This window comes from Brachypodium distachyon, chromosome 2 (assembly GCF_000005505.3).
Source record: "Brachypodium distachyon strain Bd21 chromosome 2, Brachypodium_distachyon_v3.0, whole genome shotgun sequence".
NCBI lineage: Eukaryota > Viridiplantae > Streptophyta > Magnoliopsida > Poales > Poaceae > Brachypodium > Brachypodium distachyon.
The window spans coordinates 10,408,748-10,431,564 of record NC_016132.3 but is presented as its reverse complement, the minus strand read 5'-3'; the positions used below and the strand labels follow the sequence as shown (position 1 = coordinate 10,431,564).

The window sequence follows — 22,817 nt, the reverse complement described above, 5'->3', positions numbered from 1 at the left end:
AAAGAGACCTCGCTGCATCATCCACAGATACAGCAGTACAGTGCAGCACAGCCACAATCATCCAGAGCACGCGGCGGCCTGTGGCCGTGCATGCCTCACCGCACCAGGCCACGCGAAGCGAAGGAGCTGAAGCCAGCAGCAGCGAGCGCGCGGCTCGATGGCCATGGCGCCCCCGGCCACCTCCACATGCGCCACTGCCCTCCACCTTCCCCACCCGTCTCCTCCTCTTGGAAGTAGCGTCTGCGGGGATGGGCGCCTCCAGTTCCGCCGCCGACGCTGCCTCGCGTTGCAGCGGCGGGGCGGCGGTGGCCACGTGGCGCGCGCGGCGTTGGGGGGCTTGCTAGGCGGTATGTTCGGCGGGGGCGGCGGCGACGACGGGGAGACGGCGAGGAGGAAGTACGCCGACACCGTCGTCCTCGTCAACAGGATGGAACCGGAGGTCTCCGCGCTCTCCGATGCCGACCTACGCGCCCGCACGGCTGCGCTGCAGGAGCGCGCTCGCGCTGGGGAATCCCTCGACTCCCTCCTCCCCGTACGTACAACAACACAACCCGTCCCAACATTGGCTCTACAATTGTGAATGTTAGCATCTTTTTATTTTACTTACTGTCGCGCACACAAAAAATAGGTTAGAATTTAACTTGTAAATATACTCGTAAGGTGTGACAAGAAGATAATTTAGGAGTTCAACATGGTTGATATCTGACTAGTGATTTGGGTAGTGAGTAAGGTACTACATTCTGAGTATAATGTTTGACAGCAGCACTAGAAAAAGGAGTAAAATACACCACTAGTCTACGAACTCGGCAGAAATGAACACTTTAATCCACGAATTGGGAAAGCGCACAAAACCCCTAAACTGGGATTACTGTAACACTTAAGTCCAAAAACAGCCGGGGGGCTAAACACGCCACGTGGCTGCCACGTCGGCTTCGGCCCGGACCGCGGGTTGCTACTCGATTTTCTCACGGGCTTTCTTGCAAAATGACCGGAGAGGGCTTCCACGTCTATTGCTCTTCGACTCAACGAGCCGCAGGCCATGTCAACGGAGAGCTGCAGCGACAGGCCGACAGCTATATGGGCCACGAGCGAGGAGAGAGAGGACACGGGTGCCGCGGCAGAGAGTGGAAACTAGAGTTAGGGATTGCTCTGATTTAGGGATTCTGCCCCCTATTTGGGAAACTCAAGATGGATTTTAACCAGCCCGGTCATCTTGTAAGAAAGCCCCTGAGAAAATCGAGTAGCAACCCGCAGTCCGGGCTGAAGCTGACGTGGCGGCCACGTGGCGTGTTTTAGCCCCGCCAAACCGTTTTTGGACTAAAGTGTTACAGTAATCCCAGTTTAGGGGTTTATGTGTGCGTTTTTCCAGTTCGTGGATTAAAATGTTCATTCCTGCCGAGTTCCATGGACTAGTGGTGTATTTTACTCCTAGAAAAAGTGCATGTTCTATGTTAATTAACAACAGCTAAACAGTAAACACTTTCAATTTAAGTACTCCGTAGTTAAGATCAAGCGTTACTCATTTGCAAAGTTGTTATATCCTGATTCTATTTTTCTTTTACCTTTTCTGTTATTTCATTTCCTTTGGAATGTAACTTGACGTATTTTGTTAATAAGAATAACTACTTACCTAGGTTAAGGATATGATATTTAGCTTCAAAATGAGTAAGACTTGTGCTTTGAAAATGGCATGAATATAGAAATAGTATCTAACAAAAATAGATATTGTTTTATGAGGTTTTTCATATAAAATAAGAATATAACACATACAGTAAAACGCCAGTATAAATTTTAGAACATGGAATCTATGTGAGCCACTCAGCAACTTCACATTAAAAAAATACAACAGTTTAAACAATTCAAATTTATGTCAGAAGAAGAAGATAGGAGTAGAAGACTAAATGATGTATACAACTCAAGTGAAAGCATAATTTACTGCTGTTGGATTATGAAAAGTTGTTGTAATTGGAAATATAATGATATTGATCAGCTCACATTTGGAGACAGAAATGATTTTATTTTGTTTTATTAGATTTCATGTATTATATATTGGTCATTCACTATTCCTTTTCAGTAGCTAGTAGCCTACTACATTGTTTGGCCGGAAAAAATGTAAAATAATCTCATTCTGTCATATATTCAACATGTCAACTCCTGAAAAAGGATATCTCGAGGTGAAGTATCTTTACAGTCTATTGGCTATTGCAGGAAGCGTTTGCTGTTGTGAGGGAGGCTTCCAAGAGAGTTCTGGGTCTTCGCCCCTTTGATGTACAGTTGATTGGTGGTATGGTTCTGCATAAAGGGGAGATTGCAGAAATGAAGACGGGAGAGGGGAAGACACTTGTGGCCATTCTGCCAGCATACTTGAATGCTTTAAGTGGGAGAGGAGTGCATGTTGTCACTGTAAATGATTATCTTGCCAGACGTGACTGTGAGTGGGTTGGTCAAGTTCCCCGTTTTCTGGGACTGCAGGTTGGCCTAATTCAACGTATGTCATCACTTCACACAGCTTATAATTGTTATTTGTGTCATCTCCAAATTGCACAATTTGTTCAGGATCCACCTTAATATTTCAAACATAATCAGGATACTTCCATACCAACTGGACTCATGTGAATGAAAATGAAGTGCTCACGAAAGTTCTGATATATATGAGAAACAAGCAAAATAGCCCCAATCATTTGCATGCCTGATCCAGAACAACAACAACAACAACTAAGCCTTTTGTCCCAAGCAAGTTGGGGTAGGCTAGATATGAAACCCAAACAGAAACTTGTGGAAACTAAAAGTAAACACAAAAACAAAGAAATAATCAAGGTTCAGGCACATGGATTGCAGAAAAACATGAAAATTGAGATGGATGTTTAGCTGATTGTGCTGTCATTATAAATTTTTTACCCTGTCACCGCTGCCACACAGCAGCTTCATGTGCCCATGTAGCGCTTATTTTTGAAATTTTCTTTAGTGGCATAATGTATTGGTTTTATTTGCTATTAATGTTTGTTGAACAGTTATTCTTTATTTTTGGCAGAGAACATGACACCTGAGCAAAGGAGGGAAAATTACTTGTGTGATATTACTTATGTCACAAATAGTGAGCTTGGATTTGATTATCTAAGAGATAACCTTGCGATGGTATGCCCTTTTCCTTTGTTAGAGAATGTTTTATGAATGTTCCATTGTGCATGCTTACCTTTGAAGGTTTTAGCTACTATTAAATTTCTTCTTGTTCTTTCCATAGGCGAAGGGACACACAGATTCACAACTTCTGCACTTAATTGAATCTTTCATTTTTGCAGACTGTAGATGAGCTTGTCTTGAGGAACTTCAATTACTGTGTGATAGATGAAGTTGATTCAATCCTTATTGATGAAGCACGAACACCCCTTATCATATCAGGCCTTGCTGAAAAGCCAAGTGACCGGTATTACAAAGCAGCAAAAATAGCTGAAGCTTTTGAACAAGATATTCATTACACTGTGAGTGCAATAAACTAATTCTTCCCTGTAGAATCACTTCAAAATGGGTGGATATTTTTTTCTAGATAGATCATGCAACATATCATTTTAGATGAACATATTAAACTAATTTTCTATAATACACTTTTATTCTGGATCTTTTTTGTACTCAGTTATTTTTAGCCTGCTGACTTCTAATACTTTCACTTCTCGTTTCTGTTTGAGATGGTCTACAAAATACAAAATGGTTGAACTAATATTCTATCGATATTCTCTCCAAACTAGTACAGTATAAAAATATATATTGCTCATGTTATGTCTTTCACCTAGGCATAAATGTGTTCTGCTCATTTCTTCAGGCTGATGAAAAGCAGAGAAATGTTTTACTAACAGAGCAAGGCTATGCTGATGCTGAAGAAATACTGGACATAAATGATCTGTATGATCCTCGTGAACAGTGGGCTTCATATGTTTTAAATGCAATCAAAGCCAAGGAACTCTTCCTTAGAGATGTGAATTATATTGTTCGTAGCAAGGAAGTGCTTATTGTAGATGAGTTTACTGGTCGAGTTATGGCAGTAAGTATTGCACCATCACTCTCAGTGTTGTGAGACATTTCATCATCTGTATAGCCAAAATTTAGTCAGTGACTAACTGACTATGTGACATGTTTATATAAATATATAATTGATGCAGTTCATGTACATATTTCAAAACATCTGTTAATCATCCTAAAGTGGGATTGCTGGGGAGTAGGAAAACTGTCAGAAGAGGGGATTCTGTTTTGTAACTAAAAGTTCCATGTATCATATCCAGTCCCAAAATTGATTCTTTCCACTGACTTCTTGTTAGTGCATTTATGCTTTGCCAAATCATATTCCGCTGATCTCTAGATCAATTCTTTGACAGCTAACAGATAACAAATTTTTGTCATTTGTTGTTTCCTTTTATGACAACCCTTGATCTTGTGAAACTACTAGAAAATCTTTTGTGGCTAGCATTGTACTTTGCATCTGCATTCTGACTAGGGACATAGTCACTAATATAGTAATATTCATCTGCACAATATCTGAATGAATATAAGAGGGCAAAAGGCACAAGCACACGTTGTCAATTTATCATAAATATATTCTTAGCAGATGGTCTGGATAGTTTTGATTTTGAGTTCACACCAGTTGTGCAAATTATTCTATTTTGAAGTAATGACCGCATCTCAAGGCAAGGGTAAACTTTTACTCCCTCCGACCCATATTACTTGTCGCAGATTTAGTAGAACTTTGTACCAAATCAACGGCAAGTAATATGGGGTCGGAGGGAGTAGTTGAATTCTGAAATCCAAGGCTGTGGGTGAAGATATAAATATAAAGAATTTGTAATTTATTTTTCATGTTTCAGATATTGATATGATATTTTTGGCAGGGCAGAAGATGGAGTGATGGACTCCACCAAGCAATTGAAGCAAAAGAAGGTGTACAGATACAGAATGAAACAATAACCCTAGCATCAATAAGTTACCAGAACTTCTTTCTTCAGGCAAGTGACAATCTCTTTTGTTCCATTGCTAAAAATTTACCAATGCATACTTATGTGAAATAGAAGTGCCAATCATCCATGATCAAACCATTTTCAATTCTAATCGAGCCTTATCCACTAACAATTGTCGAGCATTTCTGATGATAATGGTAAATGTAAATGTGATGAAAAGTGTATTGTTCTTTGTGCTGGATGATCATTATCTTCCTTATGCTTTTGGAGATGTTCAATCTGTTATTTTGCAAGAACCTGATTCTTTTCATGACAGTTTCCGAAACTTTGTGGCATGACTGGAACTGCAGCTACAGAAAAACAGGAGTTCGAGAGCATATACAAACTAAAAGTTACTGTTGTTCCAACAAATAAGCCAATGATACGAAAGGTGCCTGCCATCTTTGCTTGATTTTCCATGTTTAATTTGTAGTAACCGTGAAAGAGTTGTCACCTTTCGATTCAACTTTCCTTGCCTTCTTTCTGAGAAAGTTTGACTATGCAGGATGATTCAGATGTTGTGTTCAGGGCCACAAATGGAAAATGGCGTGCTGCTGTTGTGGAGATAGCAAGAATGAATAAAGTTGGCCGTCCTGTGCTTGTTGGTACAACTAGTGTTGAGCAAAGTGAAACTTTATCAGAACAACTTCGTGAAGCAGGGATCCCTCATGAGGTACGCCTCTTAGCTTCAAGAACAGTAGTTGATCCTCCCTTTTCCATTTAGCACGGCATCATCACAGTTATGGCAACCAGAATCTGCATAACAGTACAAATAAAGTTTTCGCCTTCTTGCACTCCACATAGTTAATTTGTTCTCTTTTTTGATGTTTTAGTCCATTAAAAATATAGCATGCTAATTTGTAGCTTATTTCAAGTTAGGCAACCTTTTTTTACCTGAATTCAGCTAATTGGCATGCACGCTATAATTATTTCCATAAGATGAATTTGCTGCATAGAGTGAAGGAAAATGGTATTCTATATTAGGAATAGTGATATGTACAAGGCAGATATGGGCCAGCCACATGGGCCAAGTTATCCCATATATCACACTTAACAGAAATAACTGCTCGATCATGCAGGTTAAGTAGAAGTAATAACAGGAAAACTGGAAAAGCGAAAGAAACTATTTAAAAGCGAACTAGATCTTCAAAGTCGTCTTACTTTGAAATTTCTGTTGAAGGTCCTGAATGCTAAACCAGAAAATGTGGAGAGAGAGGCAGAGATTGTAGCTCAGAGTGGACGCCTCGGTGCAGTGACAATTGCCACCAATATGGCTGGACGTGGCACTGATATTATCCTGGGAGGCAATGCAGAATTCATGTCCAGGTTGAAGTTGCGTGAGATGCTTATGCCGAGGTATTTAATCTTTGTTGGCAGAAATCCAAAATGGTATCGTAGATGCAGCATCTAGTTATTTCCTCTACGTGCCAACATTGCTATTTTTTTTTTATCCCGAATTCATGTTTACAGAATCGTCAATCCAGTAGATGGTGTCATTGTATCCAAAAAGCAGCTTCCACCAAGAAAGACATGGAAGGTAGATAATGAACTTTATGTCCAATAGCTAGATGAATTAACCTGTGATGACTGGTGACTGGTGGCCTTCAAGATTCTGTGAATTTTTCTTCAGATACTTGGGTTTTGATTTAATTTGTGATGAACTTGAGGTCCAATGGCTTATTGCACTTATCCCCCCTCTCAGACAAATGAAAGCTTGTTCCCATGTGAACTTTCAAAAGACACGCTATCATGTGTCAAAGATGCAGTTGCAGTGGCTGTCAAAGAATGGGGAGAAAAATCATTACCTGAGCTAGAAGCCGAAGAGCGTCTGTCTTACTCATGTGAGAAGGTAGGCCTTTTGAAGTAAAATCACGAATCGTTGAAACACCACATTTAAGTAATATTTGATTTATTCTTCAGTATCCATGTCCAAATAAACCAACCAATTTATCATCATCGAAATGACACGATTACTTCAAGTTATTCCATGTCTGATTTTGAATTATACCTTGGTTACTATTTCATTATTGGTGAGAACTCATTTTTTTTTCCTAAGGAACTAACTGAAAGAGAGTGAGCTGTTTCTAATTTTTTTTATTTAGTTTTGGTTCCTAGAGTTTGTCTAGTGTATACTTACCAGTTACCACTTGGAACAGCCCAGATATTAATACCATCAACCTAGAGAGAATCCATGCTGAATTTAGTTTCAGGACCCTTGTGATGATTTGCATATGTTAAATTACTGGTGAACATATATGGATATTATGATATTAAAAGAATACTGGCAATTCGTTTGTATGTTAGAAAATTCAGAAACTCATATAACTATTATTTTACCAAATTATACTTATGTCGGTGTTAGACAGTGTATGCACATTGGAGCATCCAGAGTCATATGCATACACTGTTTGAGCCAAAATTGTATATCACCATTCGGAACTGTTTTTGGAAGCCAGCTTGGGCTATAGCTATTATCTATTTGGTTAAGATGTATTCTGGTCTGTTGATATTCTGTTTAAAGTTTTGTTGTAACCAGCTGCTTCCACAGACGGCCACGCTGATGTGTGCACAGAATCTATATCCATATGCAGGCGCGTGCGCACACAGATCTATATCCATATGTAGGAGACATAACTATGCTTTTTTACGTGTCAGGGACCGACATGTGACGAAGTAATTGCAACTCTGAGGAATGCTTTCAAGAAGATAGCGGATGAATTCAAGATTTACACAGAGGAGGAAAAGAACAAGGTTTACACATTCAAGTATATTTATTGATTGATCTGGAATATTAAGACTAAGAGCATAGTAATCAAACTGAGCATGGCATTGTTGTTATTTATTCAGGTCATCGCGACAGGTGGGCTTCATGTAGTAGGAACTGAACGACATGAATCCCGCAGAATTGATAATCAGGTAATCTAGTGTTCAAGCTATTATTGTTAATGTGCAAAAGTCAGCCCCGTAGACTTAGCAATAATCTAGTGTTTCTTGGGTAACTATTGTTTAAAAGATGAGAAACATGGTAACATGTTTTACGCAATGATGAGTTTCAGAAAAATCATAGCCATCATAGAGTTATGTCTATCCATTATAAGCATGAATTGGTCCTTGTTTAAATATTTATTTCAGAAGAAAATAGTATTAAAACTATTGGTAGTTGGGAAAATAGAGAGAAATATGTTTCGAGGTTGAACTATTGGAGTGTAGCATAATTTTAGTTTTAGAGAATATCAGAATAAAATGTGGAAACATTAGCACAAGCTGTAGCAGGCTAGCTACTTCCTCTCATGAATATATTGAATTTGATTATTTGAGGGAGGGAGTAATAATGAGCCTATTGAGCTAAATTAACTTTAGTACTCCTTAATCCAAAAAAAGCTAAATTAACTCTGTTTAAGGACATTGAATGGAAAGATGTCAACGCGGGTGGATGCCAGGTTTGACTCTGAATATGAGCCATTAGATTCAGCCAATCAAATGGAAATAAATCATTTGGGGTCAGCCAATGGGGTGGACTTAGCAAAGAACAAACCCTACCTTTTATAATACATATAGATTGAGCACCAAAACATTCACTAACTTCTCAATAGGGGTTTGGTTATTTGAAACTTGTTGGATATCATCCTGTTTGATTGGTTTTTTCTTTTATCTGGTGTAGCTTCGTGGTAGAAGTGGCAGGCAAGGTGATCCTGGGAGCTCTCGCTTTTTTCTTAGTCTGGAGGACAATATCTTCCGAATCTTTGGAGGTGACAGGATACAAGTACGTATTATTTCTTCCCTTATTTGTATTTCTTCCCTCAAGGTAGCATGACAGTATTGTCAAAGGCTGCACAAAGTGCAGAGTTGCATTCAAAATCCTTTCTTTTAGTATCTCCCGTCTTGGTTGTATTGTACAACTTGACTTCACTTAAAGCTTATGATGAAGTAGACTATTTGGTCAACTTGAAGTTTCTATTCTTCGATAATCGTATATTCTTCATTCATGAAGTGCTCCTACCGCTGAGAACCAGTAGGTGCCATAAAATGTTGAGAATAAAAATCCCAGCATATTAGTGAAGCTAGTGGGCCCATGTGCGGACCAAACAGATGCTTCTACTTGCAATAAACTGGATGCCCTTAGCCAAAAAAAACCTACCATGACTCTTCTGTTATGCACATCTAGTATTTTAGTCCAAACCTGTTTTGACTAGCAATCTGCAGGACTATGCATAAATTTTCTGATGATATTGCCAACTGTGTCATGTAGGGCCTGATGCAAGCCTTCCGAGTCGAAGATCTTCCTATTGAATCAAAGATGCTAACAAGGGCCCTAGATGAAGCTCAACGGAAAGTTGAGAACTACTTTTTTGATATCAGGAAGCAATTATTTGAGTACGACGAGGTATTAAATAGCCAAAGAGATCGGGTATACGCAGAAAGAAGACGTGCCCTTGCATCTGGTAGTCTGGAGTCACTTATTGTGGAATACGCTGAATTAACAATGGATGACATATTAGAGGTTAGTTACCAGGCACCATGTTCATAACAGATTTAGTTTTTGGTCATTTACTCCCTGCGTTTGTAAATGCATGTTGTTTTGGACATGGAAAATGTCTCTAACATGGTTCTTTTATTGTTACTTTTCCATGTGAATATGTTAGTAAAATATATAAGCTTATGATATGTACATATAATTTTCATGATGAATCACTATTTTCACATAGCAAATCCATATACTTTTGATATATGTTATCAGTCAAAGTGGAAAATGTCTGACTGCACGCTTTGTAAGAAGTCATCTATTTTTGAAAGGAGGTAGTAAAAGCTAAAGTTTACAACTTCGTATGGAAGTCCACAATCATTTTGTTATCCTGAAGTGATACAAGCTTTTTTGTATTTGCAGGCAAACATAGGTCCTGATACCCCGAGGGAAAGTTGGGACCTTGGCAAGCTGATAGCTAAAGTTCAACAGTGAGTTTTCTGATACAATTTGTATTTCCGGGGGGATCTATTGAGTGATACACTTTCTCCTTTTTTTTTTATGTTTCTATTTTTCTGCTAGGTACTGTTACCTATTAAACGACTTGACACCAGAACTGTTGGAGAGCAAATGCTCGAGCTACGAGGATTTGCAGGAGTACCTTCGCACCCGAGGGCGTGAAGCATACTTCCAGAAAGCCGTCAGTTGATCTTTCTGGTTTCATTACTATAGTTTCTTGCATGATGCATACTGAAAGATTATAGAATGATTAGAGTAATGTGAAATAATTTTAAAAAATGAAAAGAAAATAGAAGTTTTACAATACTTTAATGGTGCTCTTTACATTACCCTACCATCTTCAGGTGGCAAACCAAATTTGAACAGGAAAAATTAAACAATAGATTTCCACACTTCAGACTTTAATTCGAACATCAGAGATGCTTTCTGCAAAATGGCATTTGTTACCACAATAGCTTAACTGTATTGTTGACCCAATTACATCAGGAACTTTGGCAAAAGCTTATTTCATATTTCCTCACTTATCTGTTTATATGGCAGGAAATTGTGGAGAAGCAAGCTCCAGGCTTAATGAAAGAGGCGGAGCGGTTCCTAATTCTAAGTAATATCGATAAGCTCTGGAAAGAACACTTGCAAGCATTAAAGTTTGTGCAACAAGCTGTTGGATTAAGGGGCTATGCTCAGCGAGACCCCCTTATTGAATATAAACTTGAGGGATACAATCTTTTCTTGGATATGATGGCTCAGATTCGAAGAAATGTAATTTATTCTGTATATCAGGTTTGTCCACTCCTAATGGCTAAAGCCCTTCCTTTATTTTCTTAAAGAGGTCACAGTACATTATGTTATCACTTTGTCACCTTCAACTGACAATCGAAAGAATTATTTGAGTGATGCAAATACAACCTGATCAGATAGCTTTTCTTGGTTTAATCAACAGATAATCCCCCCTGTGCAGCGTATACAATTTGGAATGAAACTCAGCTTGCCGCTAGTGGTGTTATATGGACTAGTTTGAATTTGAAACCAATTAAGGTTGCTTGCACTTTGAATAGACTAGTTTGAACTTTGAAACCAATTAGGCATGTAGCTAATGGGTTTCTTGCACTTTGAATAACTGTGCATCCCTTGCCTTGGATTGTGGTCCATTTTCTTCTTTGCAAAAGCAATGCTCATATCTCATCCTGCTTTCATATTTGATCTGCCTAGCACTTGAATCATCAATATTCGCTTTTATTGTGTTTCTTTCAGCCCAATTATATAATCATCCCATCCTTTGCTTTTGAACAGTTCAAACCAGTGGTGAAGAAGCAAGAAGAGGAAAATTCTGGAAAGAAAGATCCAAAAACGAAGGTAGAGAAGGGTGCTAAGAAACTTGGTGCAGCTCAAGCTGCATCCTGAGTTCGCTATGAGTTTTTTTTTTTTTTTTTTTTTTTTTTTTTTTTTTTTTTTTTTTTTTTTTGCTCTTCCTTGTAGCTGTGGATTGGTTGCAGTGCCAGTCCAAGTGTTCATAGGTTATCTTTACTGTACACGACTGTTGACAGTGTGGGAAAACAGCAGGGCATATAAGACTCGGATAATGTAGTGGTTAATGGCAAGGGCTTGCGTTTCCTCAACCATAGTATTGTATAGTGTAATTAGATCTTCAGTAAGGTTTTGCAGGATGTGTTTGAGCAGTTGGAATTCCAATTTGAACTTCTATCTTGTGATACATTCAGCTGCATTGATCTGTTCCGTTGTGGATCAACATGTATATTTCTCAGTTCCCACCTAGGAATCAAGATTACAGAAAAGTACATGTAACTATTAATAGTTTGTGTATATTGTTCCCTTCATCAGATGAGTTGTTCGTTCTCATATGTCGTGATGGCATGTGTTGTCGCAGGGGTAGGGGCAGTCGATGGCCTTCACTTGAGCCCGGCCAAAGTACCAGTCGCCCACTGATTTGCCGATACCCTGTACAGCATGGAGCAACAACAACGCCACCACAGTTAACATGGACCAACGATGAATAGAACTAGTACATGAGAAAATGATAACTAACTCAGTACCTTGTTTCCAATGGCAGGAGAGCCAGGTGCATTCCATGTTGCCCACATCTCGGACTGCCCGTGAATGAAGCACGAGTTAATGAAGAGCCCGTTGCTTCTGGAACCCGAGAAGTCCTTCACAGTCGCCACCATCTGGTCCCTGAAACCTACTCCACACTCGGAGGTATAGCCCATAGATCAAACACGCGCTACCCTCGATGACTTGATTTCGAATTCAGATCATAAAATTTGTGACGAAGATATAATACTGTTAGCATATGGAATATATGTTGAGTTTATTTACGTACTTCGAAGGAATGTCAGTTGGGATTCATTGCAGGCTGTACGGTTGAGCTTGCAGGCTCGCCAGGCGCCGTTGTGGTCAGCTCCGTTCGGGGCCAGGCTTTCCCGGAGCTGAATAACAGTGACTCCGTGTGTCAGTACGTGGAGCATAACTAATTTTCTTTTGTATATATAGCTAGTAGCTGTAGGCTTCGATGGAACTCCTATATATCTGGTCAATATGCATGCATGCATAATTTCCTACTTACCTGCCAGGTATCGTAGGCTGCATTTAACAGGAAGATTGGGGTCTTGATGTTGCCGATTATATTCTGCGGGAAGAAGCACTGCGTACATGCATGAGGCAGGTACGTAGGGGTCAGTCAAGATGAATCCAACATACAGAACCCAGCGGCAGCACTCATGCATGCATGCATGAAAATGATTGGCCTTGGAATTTGGAGTATGTTCATAAGATGTACGCACCGAGGTGGCGTCAAGATGGCCGGTGCAAGACGACGGCAGGTTCTGAGCCACTCCATGCGTGGCCACGACGCCCTGAAAGTAGGATCTCAGGCTACGGCCCCCGGAGACGTCCACGCTGCATATATGCATTATTCATTTCGATCAGCGATGGAGAGCAATTAATCAGCCGGCGGGTGATCAGTCAATTAACGATGGAGCATCATATCTGGAGAGAGAATTATGAATGCGCGTACGCGTCGAGGAAGAGTCCCGCGTCGGCGAGGCACTTGACGGTGGTGTTCTTCCCGGCGAAGAAGGCGCTGAACTGGTCGCAGTGCAGCATCGCCGCCAGACCCCCCGCGGAGCAGCCCGTCAGCAGCGCACGGTCTGCAGAGGCCATCCCGATGGAGAGCAGGTGGCGGACGGCGGCGTCCCAGATGCGCTGGCCCCGGAAGCAGACCCCGGTGGCCCGGTCCAAGCCTTCGCCCGCGAATGACCCGCCGTCGCAGTACCGGACCATCACCCGGTTCCAGTTGTAGAAATCTGTATATATATATATATGTGTGTCAAATCGCGCGTTAATATACATTCATACGGCACGTTTTCAGCTAGAGTCTGTACGGTTAATTAGGATCCGGACCCGGGTTGTCGACGGCGCTGGCGCTCATGATGCCCCCGAAGAACATGGGCTTGTCCATGTGGAGCGACGACCCGAGGTAGCCCCCTTTGCGCCACCCGCAGGAGAGGACGCTGTCGCACCACCCGCCTCCCTCCAGGTTCACGATCCAGCTGTTCCTGCCGGACCCGGAACCCCGGTCCAGATGGTACGCCGGCGGCGACCCGTCCAGGCACACTGCGGTATTCACAACAACTTAATTAGCGTGTGTGAGTTTCGATGAATAAAGAAACGTCGTTACTTCAAACCGTAACGTTACCAAAAAGGAAAAAAAAAGGAAAATGAAAAAATAGAGCAAACATTAATTAGCACCAATATGTACAAATCTTGTTCCACCAGTACATGCATGCAGAGATTTAAAAGATAAGCATGCTATTATTTGCTTCCTATTTTGCTTGGTAAGACGTCCTTGTACTAAGCCCAGCATGTTTTTATTAGATGATGGAGGAGGCTCAACATATATGGTTGATAATTATCGGTTGCCTCTCAAGAGATATATAATAGTTGTATCAAGTTATCAACTATTGCAAAATCTAACTATTAATTAATTGAATCGGCGACGCTGTTTACGTTAATAAAAAGTTATGAACCGTCGAAATCATAAGAAACGAACGGCTCATACCCTGAAAGGGATGCGTATTAAAAAAAAAATCTCATCTTGCCGTTCTCCTTCTAGATCTCCTGTTGTTTTATTTTTGCGCGAAAGCGCTTTTGTAAATTACAACTCTTAATTGATAGAATCATTTGTCAAAAAAAATAATCTCAAAACAACTGAGCTCTGCTGAATAAAGTGTGGAATTAAGAGTACTCACTTGTGAACATCGAGCACCCTACTGACTACTTGTGGGTGGACTTGGACTGACCATGCAAGCATGATAGAAAAACTGAAGATTTGAAACTTGTTACGACCAGATACGTACCGGCTCCCTTTTCGACGGCGGATGTGAGGATGGTGATGGGCACCGGCGGCTCCGCCGTCGCACGCCTCCTTGCACCGCCGGCACTCTTGTGCCCATCCGCCGCCGCCTGCGTGGTTGCAACGAGGACTACAAGAACCAGAAGAAAACGCTCCAAAAGCTTGCTCGCCATCCCGACCTTCTCACCCATCTATAACACGCTAGCTAGGTATCTTGCTCAGGCTCTCAGAAAGATATATAGCAACCTGGAGATTGATTGAGTGGCAGCAATTAATGAGTTTGTAACACTAACCGAAAGTTGTTAATCATCGGCGGCATGCACGCAAATATATCCAATTTATACCTGCCGTCTGCCGATAAGGAGAGATTTGGCATGCACACCACCTGCACGGCACCCTAGCAAAAATTAAAAAGTGGTACTCCTATTTGACGACAATTTTGCTCACATTCCATATGTGCCAATTTTGCAGCAGGAAATTATTCAGGAATGGAGCTGCATAGCTGGCAGGTATATGTCTCGTACGAGAAAGACAACCCACGTACCCCTCGAATCGGAGTGCCATGCCATCCACCTCACTCCTCCATCCATGCATATCCAAGCTTTAGCACAAGCTTAGCGGCAAGCGGCGAAGATGTGCTGTTGACCTGTCGTTGTACGTAGAACCTGCGAGATATATACGCCTGGGTGTTTGCTTTTCGAACTTAGCTTTGCGTGTTAAACATAATTTGCTGGAACTACTATTTGGTTTGCAAATCTAGTTGGTAACTACATCTGGTACTTGTCCGGTACATACATTCCTTGCATCTTGATATATCTTCATACTCTTGATTATTATGTCTGCTTCCCTAATTTCCTCCTTCGGGACAGTTGTGGAAACTGAAGCGTACCACTCATGATTAAGGTTTTTGTGTGTTTAATTTTTTCATTAAGAATGAAAGTATGAACCTTAACAAAAGACAATCAAATAAAGATATGTTGTTGGCAGGGGTCGATCAGCTAGCTGTGGGATGATCTGTGGTGCCTAAGAATATATGGACCCGTTTATTTTTTGATTGGAACTAGCCGCCTCCCACCTCCAGCTCTCCTCGCTGCTGTCGGCGATGGCCTCCGGTCTGCTGTTCATCTCTCACTCCTCCCCTATCCATGGTGCTGCTATCCCCGTCGTACATAAATGGTCCATAGATGTTCTCTTTTCCGGCTTTGTTCTGAATAGATGCCTCTTCTTAGCTGTCCATCTCTGCTTTGTACATTCCAATTCTTTTTATAGAAAAGTATAATTTTCGTTCTCAACTTATCGGACAATATACGCGAATTGTTCCATATCTTTTTTTCGTATATTTATGGTCCATGAAGTCGATGACTTGGAAGTGGATCTCAGTAGGGCGGATAAGCATCCAAGTCTTGCAGCGGAAACATCATAACTTCAGAGCCAAATCATTTGTCAAACCCAACAGCACCCGACTGGGGTTGTGCCATAGTTCCCGTACTTGTCGTCATACTTCTTCGTTTCTTGATCTTCTTCCATGCCTGGCCACATGACAAGCCAAGTGAGTACCCCATAGGATAAACTCATATGATTTTTCAACCCTGCAAATCAAACCAGCTCTATAGGAAAAACTTGTAAGGAGTAGAATCCTCCAAAATTCCCGATGCATTCCTTTGAATTAAAAGAGCCCTAGAAAGTTTGGCAGAAATAATTATAATACAGTACACATATGTAGTTATATACAGTAAGAAAGTGAAAGATTCGTATTACTTCCAAAATATGAATCCTAAAACTTATCTTTATTGATCTATCAAGGAAAATACCTTTAGGGATGAGATTGTGTAAGTCAGAAGTAGCCTAACATTCTCAATATCACTTTCTATAGTATATGCAACCCCAGGATACTGTATTTTCATCACAACTTCAGAACCATCCTTCAAGAACGCCCGATGAACCTGATCAAAAGGAGGGAAGGAACAGATAAGCAAAAGACAGGTCAATTCTCAGAACAGCATCAGATAATATATTATCTTCGTCTGGTATTGGCGACCATCAAATCTTGAACTCTGTTATGCTAATTTCCTCAGGTGGATCAACCTGTCCGATACTTGCTGCAGCCAGTGGCTCATAGTCGAAACTCCTAAACTTAGAAGACCAGCCTTGACCAAGTTCCGCATCAAGGACAGAATTCAGCTGCTTACTGGGCATAACATCGGCACCTTGACGAACAATATCAAGAGCTGCCAACACCTACATCAAGTCAGCCAATAACTCTAAATGGCATATGACACACATAACAATAGGCTAAACCCAAATGTTACAGCATCAGTTTAAGGTAATACCGGCGGGGGCACGAGGGATTCATCCTGGATGCTCAGCATCTGTCCCACCTTGAGCGCCACTCCACGCATCCGGCACAATGCAAGGGCAACACGCTCAGCGTTCTGGTCAGACAAGAATGGTGAGAGTGCTGACTGCTTGCCATCGCCAACTGGTGTGCCGTACATAACCCGCCGGGCTGACTCCTGAAGACCGCCCAACGCAAGTCCAGCACCAAGACATGCAAATCTTAAAAAAACTTTTCCCCGGCACATGACCAACAAAGAAGAAGATTTGATCTTCTTCCATGCCTGGCCACATGACAAGCCAAGTGACTACTTCAATTTCAATGTACTCTGAAGCATCCCAGCAGTGGTAACAAATTATTAAATAGTTTTCATTGTTGAGCGAAATAAATACTTAACATTTGGGTAAAGCCAAATTTGATTGGTGATGAAAGAGTGTTTTGAGTGATTTTGTAAAATCTAGAAAAAGTTAGTTAAAGTATTTATTTCGCTCAACAATGAAAACTATTTAATAATTGGACAGGTCTTGCATTTTATTTTAGTTTAATAAGATTAGGATATGTGAAAGAGAGAGAAATTATGGTTTTGATAAATAGTGTTTTAGGGATTTTAGTTTCTTATTGGATTTATGATCTCCAGGCAAGGTAGAGGAGAGATGATGATTCCAAGTTGAAACAAGTTTTAGTTTTCAAAATATTTTCAAACTTCAAAAAAGGCATCGTTTGAAATCTCACAAGTAAAATCCAATAAAAGATTAAATTCCATCGATTCCAAATAAACCTCGAGGAAAGTTTTTGAAATATGGTAAATTCTATTTTTTATTAAATAACTTTTCTGGTTTTTGAAAAGGATGTGGCACACAATGAACCAGAAAAACAATCAAAAGCAAAAATAATATGCAAAAAAGGGAACAGCGCTTAGACAAGGGCAACTCTATTCTTCTTTAGTAAGCAACAGGAGCTCCCTGCTCTTTTGGAGATTTTCCTTAAAAAAGATTCGATGAACAAATTGTTTGAGTACCACTTGAAAATGCATACACTGCCAATATAAACGGTTTGTGCCAGACTATAAATTATTACATCGAATAACACAGGCTATTAATGTATTACTAGAGATTTGCGAGACATGCATAAAAAAAGTAGAGTTTTGAATCAGCCAAGACAGTTGCACCAGAGCAGTTGAGGGGGGAAAACCCCTATCCTTGATCTGCTTCAGCACATGTTCCTTTTCCTCTTGGGTCCAGCAGTGTGGCTGTGTGACAATCTCCCAATCCCAGTGTCCTTTAAACTGAGCATGCCCATTTTTGAACATGGCGACATGGCACAACGATGTGCACACTCGGATGACAAATTTGACAAAGTAAATCTGCCTCTCTGTTGCGTCAAAACCAGCGATCACAAACTCCTTCAAGTGATTGTGTCGAAGCATGGAGGGCTGCCAGCGTATCTCAGCACCAGGCTCCTCTTCTGAGCAAGGGGCAATGTGGACGTGAAGGGTATCAAGGGAAGGCGCCGTCTCAAGGAGAAGACGGGGCCATGAGACATCCCAAGAAGAAGGAACATCGGCGACCAGCAACCGCCTCAGGTTAGGTAACCATGTCGACAGGAAGCGAGACGGTACGATCCATCTGTCGGGTCCAGTAAACCGGATAATCATGCTGGTTATATCTGGGGTATGTCGAAAAAATAAGTTAAGCTTTAGCTTCACGTGCTGCACAAAATACCGACGCATAAATTCCAAGTTGACACCCAAGTCCAATGTGAGGTTCCATTGCCTGAGGCAGGGGCAGGCTGCAGATTCGACGTACACTCTGGATCCCAGAGAGGCGAGGCGCTCGAGGCAGGGAAGAGACCTCAGGGACATGTGTTGGAATCTGCATCTGTCCACGACAAGCTCCTTTATATTTGAACCGGGGGCGCCCTGCACCAGGATCATGTCGTCCCTATCGCAGGTTCAGTTGATCAAGTGCAGCGTCTGCAGCTGCGGGCACGAACTGAAAACGCCCTCGTAGGCTGCCGCGGGCGAATCCGGTATGTCCTGCAGGACGAGCACAGTGAGCGCGCTGTACTCATGCAGCGGCGGGAGCATACAGCCTCCAAGCTTGAGGTTTTGCAGGCGTGACGCACGGGGTTCCTTGCACAGGCCACAGCTGGGAAAGGTGTGGACTTGTCGTTGCTGGAAGGTTGGCTTTGCAAGGGCCTCGAGGTGGTCGAGCCCCCAAGTATCGATGGCCTCCGCGATGAGCCGATTCATGGAGCTGGTGTTGTAGGTGGCGAAGAACTCGAGCCGCAGCTTGCTGAGCCTCCGGCGAGGTCTGTCTCTTTTGGTTTTGGCAGCGTCCAAGAAGCTCTCAACGGAGCTAGTCAAGGAGCGCATGGCGCGGCGCTCGTACCTCCTGATTTTGGGCTTGATATCTGCTTCCGAGCCGCGGAAATTGCAATCTAGAATAGTTCCCTGGATCTCGCGGCGGTGGAGGAGGATGCATCGGTGGTACCTAGGCGAGAGGATGTCGCTGATCCTAAAGTCGAGGGCGGGGAGCTCGAGGGGAAGGTGAGCCCAGCGCCTGGAGAGCGACCCGGCGGCGAGCGCCGTGCGAGTGTCGAGGCGGCGCAGGACGTCGAGGAGCAGATCATCCGAAAGGGCGCTCAATCGGTCGTCACGGCGGGCCGTCCGCCGATCCCTCCCTCTCCTGGCCATCACTATAGCTGCACCTGCGCGACGAATCGAGTAGCGAGCAGAGTTGCCTGGCTCGCCGCCGCGGTTGCGATTAAATAGAGCCGTCGGCATCGACACTAAAACCTGTCCGAATTCAGCAAGCGTAGCCGAGAGCTTTGACGAGCCGGAGTCGGAGCAGAAATATAATCCGAACCGACGGCGAGAAGGGGAGGTGGGATTTGTGTAGTGAATGGAGCGCCGCCGGCGAGTGTATGGATGGGGAAAAAATTTTGGGGTTGGGTGGGTGAATCCTATACGACCCATGGGCCGAACGACCCAAACCTGGACCCATGGGGAACAGGCCGCTTCAGGCCCCGCGAGCGAAGTGCGGCCAGGAGGCCCGAGTCAACGAGCTGGCTGGGGATGCCGAAGGTGTTGTGGTCCCCGCTGCCGTCGTTGAGGAGCGGGACGTCGAGCTCGGAGACGACCTGGAGCATGGAGATGCGGTTGTGGAGGCGGTCGACGACGGGGACGGAGGGGTGGAGGGCGGAGAAGGCCTGCTCCGCGAGCGGCCGTGGGCGTGGTCGCGGTGGTCCACGGCGAGGCGCTCAAGGACGTCCGGCAAGTGGATGAGGGGGGCGAACAGCACCGCAAGAGGAGGACGGGGCAGGAGCTCGAGGCGTGTAGGTGAGAAAAGGAGGAGGGAGAGAGACGATGCTGGACACGTGCCCTGTTTTTGTTGGGTGGGGTGTTTAGCCGGCGCCGCCGCTTGCCCTCCTTTGGCCTGGGGGTGGCCGGGGGGCGTCGGATGAAACTTTTCATGCGCCGGCGCGAAAGTTGTTTACAGGGGATGCGGCTGGGTGCGTTTTCTGTCTCTGGCACCTCTATTCTGCTTTTTTTTTTTTAGGACGAATGGAGATGCTCTTTACAGCACCAGTTAAGGTTGATTTGTGGTTGGGTTAGAAAATCTAAACAACAGATTTCCGAACTTCAGACTTTAATTCGAAGATTAGAGACGCTTTCCGCAAAATGGCATTTGTTATCACAATAGTTTAATCGTATTATTGACCCAATTAGATCAGGAACTTCTTTTTTGAGGACGCAACGGTCGATCCCAGTGATTCAATTAGAAGAATAGAGTTGGCCCAATTTACGAGGAAAACCGGGCCCGAAAACCGATACAAATACACGGCTTATTCAAGGAAAGCCGTGCGAAACCCCTGACAAAGAGCAAACACAGGAACCAACTAAACAAGCCGCAACCGCAAGGACGAAGACCTCCTCCGCTCCAACGACGCCGAACAGGGTACGGCTCCTTACGCCAGGAGAAGGTAGGCAGAGCGGGGCTTCTTCGGCAAGCCCGTGTAGCACGAAGTCGTCCTCCCTGGCTAAGACCACAGCAGGCAAACTCCACCGCCAAACGAGGTCTCCAAAGGCAACGCCTCCAAGGAGGACGCGGCGTCCGAGGACGTCGCCGTTACCCGACCCGGAAGCCGGGTGAGAGCTTTCGCTCGGAGACCCCACGTTTGCAAAGGGTGGGATGTGGCGGAGCTGCATGACGACGCCTTCAAGAAGGATGCGACGTCCGAGGACGCCGTCGTCGCCGGCACCGACCACGTCGATGCTGGGTTTTCACCCGCAGCCACCAAACCCACCGCGGACAGAGCGAATAGCTGAGACTGACCAGGGGCCACCACATCCCAGCAAGCGCCGACGAAGCTCGCCGAACGCCACGCGCCAAACCACCACCGGGCACCGGCCAGGGCGCCGCAGCCGCCCCGCGCACCGGATCAGACCACGCCATCCTGGCCACACAATCAGTGGAACAGGGCAGCATGGCCAGGCCCGTCAGGCCACACAATCGGGGCCCGCACCGGATCCAGCCGCCCCCTCCATGGATCCGGTGACCCACCACGCCACCGGCGCCGCCCGCTACAGACCGAGCCGGATCCCGCGCCACCTGCCTGCACATCACGCCGCCAACCCGCGCCGCCACCTCGCGCCATGGGAGAGGAGATAGCGCCCTGCCACCACCTTCCCCGGGCGTGCGCGGCTTTGCCGGCACTCCCTCTGGCGGCGGCGAGGCGGAGGAGAGGAGGAGGTGGCCCTAGCTAGGTCGGGGAGGTGGGGTTCCCCCGTGTCGCCAGAGGAGGGCGACGCGGGGGTCAGGAGTACATCAGGAACTTTGGCAAAAGCTTATTTCATATTTGCTAACTTATCTGTTTATATGGCAGGAAATTGTGGAGAAACTAGCTGCGGTTCCTAATTCTGAGTAATATTGATAACCTCTGGAAAGAACACTTGCAAGCATTAAAAAGCATTAAAGTTTGTGCAACAAGCTGTTGGATTAAGGGGCCCTTATTGAATAGTGCCATAAACTTGAGGGATGCAATCTTTTCTTGGATATGATGGCTCAAATTCGAAGAAATGTAATTTATTCTGTATATCAGGTTTCTCCACCCCTAATGGCAGAAAGTAAACCCCTTCCTTTATTTTCTTAAAGAGGTTACAGTACATTATTTTATCACTTTGTTACCTTCAACTGACATTCGAAAGAATTTTTTATGAGTGATGCAAATACAACCTGATCAGATAGCTTTTTCTTGGTTTAATCAACTCATGATCCACCCTGTGCAGCGTATACAATTTGGAATGAAACTCAGCTTGCCACTAGTGGTGTTACATGGACTAGTTTGAATTTGGAACCAATTAAGGTTGCCTGCACTGCTTTGAGTAGACTAGTTTGAACTTTGTAACCAATTAGGCATGTAGATAATGGGTTTCTCGCACTTTGAATAACTGTGCATCCCTTGCCTTGGATTGTGGTCCATTTTCTCCTTTGCAAAAGGCAATGATCATATGTCATCTAGTTTTCATAGTTGATCTGCCTAGCACTTGAATCATCAATATTCGCTTTTTATTGTGTTTCTTTCAGCCCAAATATATAATCATCCCATCCTTTGCTTTTGAACAGTTCAAACCTGTGGTGAAGAAGCAAAACGAGGAAAATTCTTGAAAGGAAGATCCAAAAACGAAGGTAGAGATGGGTGCTAACAAACTTGGTGCAGCTCAAGCTGCATCCTGAGTTTGCTGTGATTATTCATTCAAATTTGTCCAGACAGCTGAAATTATTCTTTTGCTCCTCCTTGTAGCTGTGGATTGGTTGCAGTGCCAGTCCAAGTGTTTATAGGTTATCTTTACTGTACACGATTGTTGACAGTGTGGGAAAACAGCAGGGCATATAAGACTCGGATAATGTAGTGGTTAATCGCAAGGGCTCGCATTTCCTGAACCATAGTATTGTATAGTGTAATTAGATCTCATCGGTTGTAATTACTTGGCTTCAGTAAGGTTTTGCAGGATGTGTTTGAGCAGCTGGAATTCCAAATTTGAACTTTCATCTGGTGGCACATTGACTATTTTCAGCTGCCTTGATCTGTTCCATGTAGATCAACATGTATATTTGTCACCTAGGGATCAAGATTACAGAAAAGTAC

At 43.5% G+C, this 22,817-nt stretch overlaps 2 protein-coding genes, 1 long non-coding RNA gene and 1 pseudogene across 3 annotated transcripts; 2 read left to right on the top strand and 2 right to left on the bottom strand.

The window, feature by feature from the left end:
- LOC100841935 (protein translocase subunit SECA1, chloroplastic) lies at positions 1-11,579 on the top strand. Its single transcript, XM_003567571.4, has 19 exons — positions 1-532; positions 2,209-2,488; positions 3,032-3,135; positions 3,300-3,479; positions 3,818-4,036; positions 4,878-4,991; positions 5,260-5,373; positions 5,488-5,655; positions 6,163-6,338; positions 6,453-6,519; positions 6,685-6,831; positions 7,638-7,733; positions 7,830-7,898; positions 8,644-8,745; positions 9,232-9,483; positions 9,868-9,935; positions 10,027-10,144; positions 10,504-10,743; positions 11,254-11,579. Exons 1-19 carry the CDS (start codon positions 158-160, stop codon positions 11,362-11,364), a joined length of 3,000 nt encoding a protein of 999 aa, XP_003567619.2. The 5' UTR covers positions 1-157; the 3' UTR covers positions 11,365-11,579.
- A 67-nt stretch (positions 11,580-11,646) lies between these two features.
- Positions 11,647-14,986, bottom strand: LOC100836238 (pectin acetylesterase 3). Its single transcript, XM_010232541.3, has 10 exons — positions 14,877-14,986; positions 14,677-14,717; positions 14,337-14,578; positions 13,381-13,593; positions 12,995-13,283; positions 12,762-12,876; positions 12,545-12,622; positions 12,302-12,407; positions 12,015-12,160; positions 11,647-11,919 (listed from the first exon to the last, which is right to left on the bottom strand). Exons 3-10 carry the CDS (start codon positions 14,521-14,523, stop codon positions 11,818-11,820), a joined length of 1,236 nt encoding a protein of 411 aa, XP_010230843.1. The 5' UTR covers positions 14,524-14,578; positions 14,677-14,717; positions 14,877-14,986; the 3' UTR covers positions 11,647-11,817.
- A 1,072-nt stretch (positions 14,987-16,058) lies between these two features.
- On the bottom strand, positions 16,059-20,157 carry LOC100835930 (annotated as a pseudogene).
- Positions 20,158-21,641: 1,484 nt separating this feature from the next.
- On the top strand, positions 21,642-22,576 carry LOC112271090. The gene is made up of 2 exons (XR_002963927.1): positions 21,642-21,795; positions 22,295-22,576. It is a non-coding gene; the product is annotated as an uncharacterized LOC112271090 (long non-coding RNA).
- The last annotated feature ends 241 nt before the right edge of the window (positions 22,577-22,817 follow it).